General features: G+C 40.1%; 1 protein-coding gene across 1 annotated transcript in view; it reads right to left on the bottom strand.

Moving 5' to 3' along the window:
* Nucleotides 1-1,702: 1,702 nt before the first annotated feature.
* cdk7 (cyclin-dependent kinase 7) overlaps nt 1,703-6,399 on the bottom strand; it is a 9,541-nt gene continuing 4,844 nt past the window's right edge. Inside the window, exons 6-12 of the mRNA XM_082554623.1 lie at nt 6,330-6,399; nt 6,106-6,224; nt 5,793-5,892; nt 5,592-5,678; nt 5,310-5,459; nt 2,839-2,977; nt 1,703-2,152 (exon numbers count right to left, since the gene is read on the bottom strand). The exon at nt 6,330-6,399 is cut by the window's right edge and continues 41 nt beyond it. Coding sequence (XP_082410749.1) covers nt 2,124-2,152; nt 2,839-2,977; nt 5,310-5,459; nt 5,592-5,678; nt 5,793-5,892; nt 6,106-6,224; nt 6,330-6,399 — 694 coding nt within the window. The 3' untranslated portion in view covers nt 1,703-2,123. The remainder of the gene's footprint in view (nt 2,153-2,838; nt 2,978-5,309; nt 5,460-5,591; nt 5,679-5,792; nt 5,893-6,105; nt 6,225-6,329) is intronic.

Below are 6,399 nucleotides of genomic sequence, written 5' to 3'. Positions count from 1 at the left end.
CGGCTCTGCCACAGAGAGCATCGGAGAGATGACTAAATAGGTTAGGGTATATCACATTTACTGTCATTAAAAAAAAAAAAAATCCTTATTGGCATTCTCAGATTACACGTTAGGCGTAACACAAAGCCACGTGCCACACAAGTTAGACCCCTGGCCTGAATGTTTAAAATATATGAAATAATATGGATTTTAAAATACTATCAGAAAGCTGTATTAAAAGTAAAAAAACAAAAAACAAAAAAACAAAAACAAAACTCCAAACAAACAAACAAACAAAAACAAAAAACAAAAACAAAGGGGTCGGTGCAGGATTAAAAAATAAAATTATAAAAACTGTCAACAGCTATATCCAGACACAGGATGACCTGGATCTGATCCCTCCATGGCTCATTAATCATCAGCGCGGAGCTGTTAAGTACAGGTGGTATTCTGCTTATATTCACAATTAATTATTTCAATTGGGAGGAAATGTCTATCATTTAAGTCACCTGTGTTTTTAAGTACAACAAAAGATGGCAATGAGTCTGACATGCACACAAAGCCCGATGAATCCCTGCATAAAATATATTTCAAATGATATATAACCTATCAGAAATAAGGACATTTTAACATCACATAATATAATTTAATAACCTATTTATCCCAGAATACTGAAATTATTTTGCCTCAAACATATTACTTTTTAGTCAATAGATGGGTAAAATGAAAGGGCAGGTGACTTGCTGCCACACACTTATACTGTATAATGAACTTGCATTTTTCTATAAATCAAAAGCTGGACTTTATCTCGTCTTTATCATCCCACTGCAGTTGTTCACTTGGCTGTATCTTGCTGACTCATAAGTATGAGTAAGTTTCTCTTTGTCCAAAAAACCCTGCTCGTGGTTTTTAACGGCATGTGTGCAACTGTGTGTTGAGCTCAGCAGTGCAGTAGGAGTCTGTTTGCTGGCCAATGAAGGGGCCTTGATAAGGCTGAGCTGATAAGGCTGCTACTGTAGCTGTCTGTGGCTTGTGTTGCCGTTTGCCAACACTGTCATATGACCAAATGACTCAACACACACACACACACACACACACACACACTTTTTGTCAGTCACCACTGCCATTGAAAGTCACCCCCAAATTGTAGGACTTTTTAAATAGGCGTGAATCACACGGGACTGCCAGTTTATGAACGCATCAAATCAACAGCCCTCTGAAAAGCAGAAAGCACGCATCTGCAATGGCCTGTGTAACAGAATCAGGCATATTTTAGATTGAATGTGAAGACATCTCAGCCTCCATCTTCACTCTAATCTGATTGTGTTTGACAGGAAACCAAAAAGGGCAGCAGAGCATCAGGCCTCTGACATGTCAGAGTGTATCGATCAATGTAACGTCAAAAAGAAAGGACAGGAAGCAGAAAATACAGATTTAGTATCACACTGCTGCATGACACTGAAGCAGTGTCACCGTGTGAGTCCTGAAGACAGTGCTTTTGCTTCAATCCACCTGCTGAGTGAACAAACCACAAGTGCACTTCAGCTCACAGGCAAAGTAAATGCTGTACACGTGAAGTCAGTCAGTACTGTGCGTGGACTGTTACTGTGTGAATTCATAAGTGTTAGGAAGACGTTGGTTTTCAGATTTGACCACACAGGCTATTAATAAAACCATCACTACCAACCTCAGCACATCTCTAATCCAAGCAGGAAACTTCAGCATGAGCATATGCAGCTTTTATTGCTGTGACATACAAAATAATAACAATACAAAAACATTCACATGAAATAAATCCTCACATGTTGGTTTGTTTTTCTTTTTCCACACACATAAATAGACGTTTTTCCCCACAGGCTCACAGAGTTTAGGCATCAGTGAAGGCGGACCAGAGCCAACACTACTGACAACAGCCCTCTGCTGTAGATCAATCGCTGGCCATCTGGACACAGCAGCATCCTGAATATTTTAGAGTTAACGATTCACATACGCTGGCTACAACTTCTAAAATGTCCTAAAGTCAACCACGCGTGAGAGAGCCTCCACTGGTTATAGACTTTTTTCCTTTTTCCAGTGGACAGTCCTGAGAAATGCAGGAAGCTGAGCCATGCAGTGGTGATCCTTGGATTTAACCCGGTCCATAGTCAGAAAATGAGCTTCTTCTTCATTGCAGCTGAAAATAACACAAAGGGTTTTGTTTTAAAAACATTATTTAAAAAAGAAGAAAAAGAAAAAAAAAACAACTTAAAAAACCTAAGTTAGATTAGACAGACACGCATTTCTGTTCTGTGTATGTACGCCACATGCTCAAATCAAGCCTATAATGAGCAACGCGCTACCAAGAGGCACCAAGGTTTCTGTTATAAATGTTTCAAAAGTCAAAGCCAGATATTTTCCAAACCACAGAGGAGCTGGAAAAGCTTTGAACCTCCCAGTGACACTAAAGGGTTCCACTTTAGTAAAACATACCCTCCCACTAGCCACGAAACTGTGGGCGCGTGTTCGAATTCAATATTTTCTGAATTTGTAACTGCAGCTAAATGTACAGCCAACACCCGCTGAATTGCTAGGTTAGGTTTCTAACTTTAGCGAGAAGCAGTCAAAAAACTCACAACATGCTATAAAAAAAAAAAAAAAGAAGAAAAAAAATCAGGTCAGTGTTGGAAGTTCTAAAATATTCAGCCCCTTTAAAGTCCGCCTCAAACGAGTGTCGCAGACACCTCACGTTTTTGCTGCTCAAACCACAATATAAACAACATGACTGAGAAAATATTTAACCCAGAGTCAGGGTGGTCTTCTGTGGATTAAGGACACACACAGTGGATTTAGTGCAAATATGAGCTCATATACGGTCATTACTTGTCTCCAGGCCTTCGATTTTTCTCTTGAGACCGACTGTCTCCTTCTCCCTCAAAGCCTCGGCTGAACAGTTTGGCCGGGGGAGCTGGGGACCAGGAGTGGGACCAGGCCGATTGCTGAAGTACCTCATCTTCAGAGCCTGCAGAATAAAGGAAAACACCATTTTATACATCTATGTCATCAAACATCAGAGTTGTGTCTCTAATTTGATGTATCAAAGATGCAAGAAGATGTTTTTTTTTTCTTATTACTGAGATGTGTAATAGAGAAAGTGGAAGATGTGTCGTTAATGCAGTTGTTGAACAATGAGATAGTTCAGGTTTTCTCTCTAATATTATGAGTTATTTAGTGCCTTGCGGTGACTGTTGTGAATTGGTGCTATGTAAATAAAACTGAAGTTGCTCAAACAGAAGGCAAACATTAATTCCTGTGTTGGGAGTAACGGAATACATGTACCGCCGTTACGTATTTAAAATACAAAATATGAGTAACTGTATTCGTTACAGTTACCGTTTAAAAAGGTGGTATTTAGAATACAGTTACTTTGTTGAAATAAATGGCGGTCTTTTCCTGTTTCATATGTTAGCCTATGCTCTCTATTTTTGGTAATTCCACGCCGGTGGAAACCCAAAGAAAACACGCATTAAGAGGCTCCAATGCCTGTGTCTCAATCTCGTGGCCCATGTCACCTCTACTTGTGGCCCGCATAATGAGGTGAAGAAATATTTTTAAAAATTATTCACAAAAATGATTTAATATGAAGGCAATAGGCAAAGTGTTACAGTCATCGCCCTAAAGAATGTAGCCTCATGGGCAGTGTAGTCCGTGCTGCAGGGAGAATACCTGTTATGTGTCTGTGAGCGCGAGGAGGGAGAAAAAGAGTCGAAAAGTACGAGTTGTCACCGACCAGAAACCAGAGATTGAAGCATGCAAATATAATAATAACCACTGCAGCCAAAAAGAGTGCCTGACGAGCCCAGTTGTGAGCTATTAAGACTCGACTGTACACTGTGTTCGTGTTTTCCTCCGAAACAATAAGTTCCGTTGGAGCAGCCTTTCAACGCCTCTGTCTGTCTCTTGCTAGAAACGTTGACTCAGACAACAAAGTAAAGCTATTTTTCGGCTACGAGTCCGACATGGAACCCGACATATTAGCCAGAGGTCCCTTCACAGTTTTATGTCTTTATGGTTCGGAGCCGCGGACCTGTTTTATATACGCGCGGAATAGTTTTCTATACGAGATCGCTGCTAAAAGTGCAGCCTTACCTACTGTCCACCCTACTGTTACTCATTTTATATTAAGATTTAAAAATCTAGCTGGTATTGGTATGGCGAGTAGCCTTCAGTAATAGTAATAAATCACACAGCAATAGTACAGTCATGTAGTTGTAAAAAGCATGATAATATATTAAGTAATCCAAAGTATTCAGAATACGTTACTGTCACTGAGTAACGTAACGGAATATGTTACAAAATACATTTTGGGGCATGTATTCTGTAATCTGTAGTGGAATACATTTTAAAAGTAACCTTCCCAACACTGCTTGTGTCAGACTGACCGAGTTTTTATGTCAGGGATTGTCACAGGTGAGGAAAACAGGCTCTGTGCCTAGGACTGGAGAAGAAACCAGTTTTCACTGGGAGAGCACCAGCTATGCAGAGTGCATTGACTCGCCTGGATCAGACAATAGCGAGTTTTACTAATATACTGAGACTTCTGAGAAAGAACAAACAACCTACTGCTTACATCTACTACTAAGAAGTTCTTCACACTACACATTTCACTAACACAATCGCTGCTCACCAACACTCCTTCTTTCCAGAGTTAAATCCCTGTGATGTTCTTGTTTCAAAATAATACTCAAATTTTAAAAGGTTATAATTTGGACAGAAGAAACTTCGAAGGGCGAATTCCAACCAGTGGGAGCACTGGGACTCAGAGGTGCACAAAACCTGCGGAAGCGGCATTGAAGAGGATAACAGCTACTTAACTCGGGTACAGTTTATGTTCACAACTCGTCAACCCAAACATCCCAAAAAACATGTGCATTTAAAAATAAGCAAAGAATAAGCATTTATATTTATTTATTTTTCCTAGCACAAAGCTGTGTGGCAACCACATCGTGACTTGTACGAAGATGAAATGTCTACTTTTTGTTTTGCACGTCGTGTAAAGTCAAGTCTTACAAGTCTATTAGTGGTTTATCTTTGCATTACACTCTTAAAGTAAAGGACACTCTTCACCGGCTGATCACAATGAGAGTTGTACTGCCTGAAGCGAGGCCTGTAATTCTGAGGGAGCTACAAATGAAGTGGCAGGGTTTCAGCACTGAAGCCGATCTAGCAATCATCAAATAGACTGCAGTGTAAAAATGTTAATATTCTTATTTTAAAACTTATCTAACAATAATTTCAAATGATTTGTTCAATAATATAAAACTGAGAATAGCTACAGTGCTTTAGCTTATTACCTGTGTAGCTGTGGTCCTCGCTGAAGGGTTAAAGGTAAAGAGACCTTGTAGCAGCTCAAGTAAATCGTCTCCAGCTGCACTAAATATATGTTCCAGCGGTGTGCCGGGGAATATTTTGAAGGACACGTAGTCTGGTAGACTACTCAAGCCCTAAAGAGAGATATAACAATAGAATGTAAGCAAGAATCCCCACATCTCATCAAAATTGGGCCAAACTGTAGAAAAAAAAATAAAACAACAACAACAACAACAACAACAACAAAACCCCCCAAACAAACTCACAGGCCATGTTTCTTCCGTGGGTGTTCCCAGAGCCTCAAAGATCTTAGTAAGCTGGTCGAGATCAGAGTCTCCAGCAAGGAACGGAACCTACAGCAAACGGGAGTGTAGAGAGACATTAGCATGAATATGAAAATAGCTGCGTCCCCTGAGACTGCTCAGGGGACGCAGCCTGCTCATATCTTTGAAGTGAGGTTTATTTACCCGAAGCAGCAACTCTGCCAAAATGCATCCCACTGCCCACATGTCAACACCCACACCGTACATCCTGGCACCAAACAGGAGCTCAGGTGATCGGTACCACCTGGGAAAGACATGAATGAACAATAAATAGAGACATATTTTACAGACCTTGCAACCTGGACTTCTTAGTAGAATTCTGTCACATTTAACCAGTCCTAGTTTGGTTAAATGTTTGATTAACTCATGGAAAACATTAAAAAAAAAATATTGCTAATGAGACTAACCCTGGAGAAATTCTGTATTTTTAATGAGGTAACATGGAGACTAATCTGACCTGGTAACAACTTGATGTGTGTAGACTCTGCTAGGGCTGCCAAAAGACTTGGCCAAACCAAAATCAGCCAACTTCAACACCCCACTGCCATCTAACAACAGATTATTGGGCTTCAGATCCTGCACAAAAAAAAGAAAGAAATTAAGAGGAAAAGGCCCAAAACATAAATTACAAATTAGACATGAGCATATTTATGTGTAAATGCTACACACAAGTTTTCTTACCCTGTGTAGGACCCAGTGCTGGTGCATATACTCTAATCCCTGCAGAGTCATGAGGATGTAGGCTTTGATG

The sequence above is a fragment of the Aulonocara stuartgranti genome (genome assembly GCF_965226115.1).
Source record: "Aulonocara stuartgranti genome assembly, chromosome: 12".
In the NCBI taxonomy this organism is placed as follows: Eukaryota; Metazoa; Chordata; class Actinopteri; order Cichliformes; family Cichlidae; genus Aulonocara; species Aulonocara stuartgranti.
This window is presented reverse-complemented; position numbering and strand designations above follow the sequence as displayed.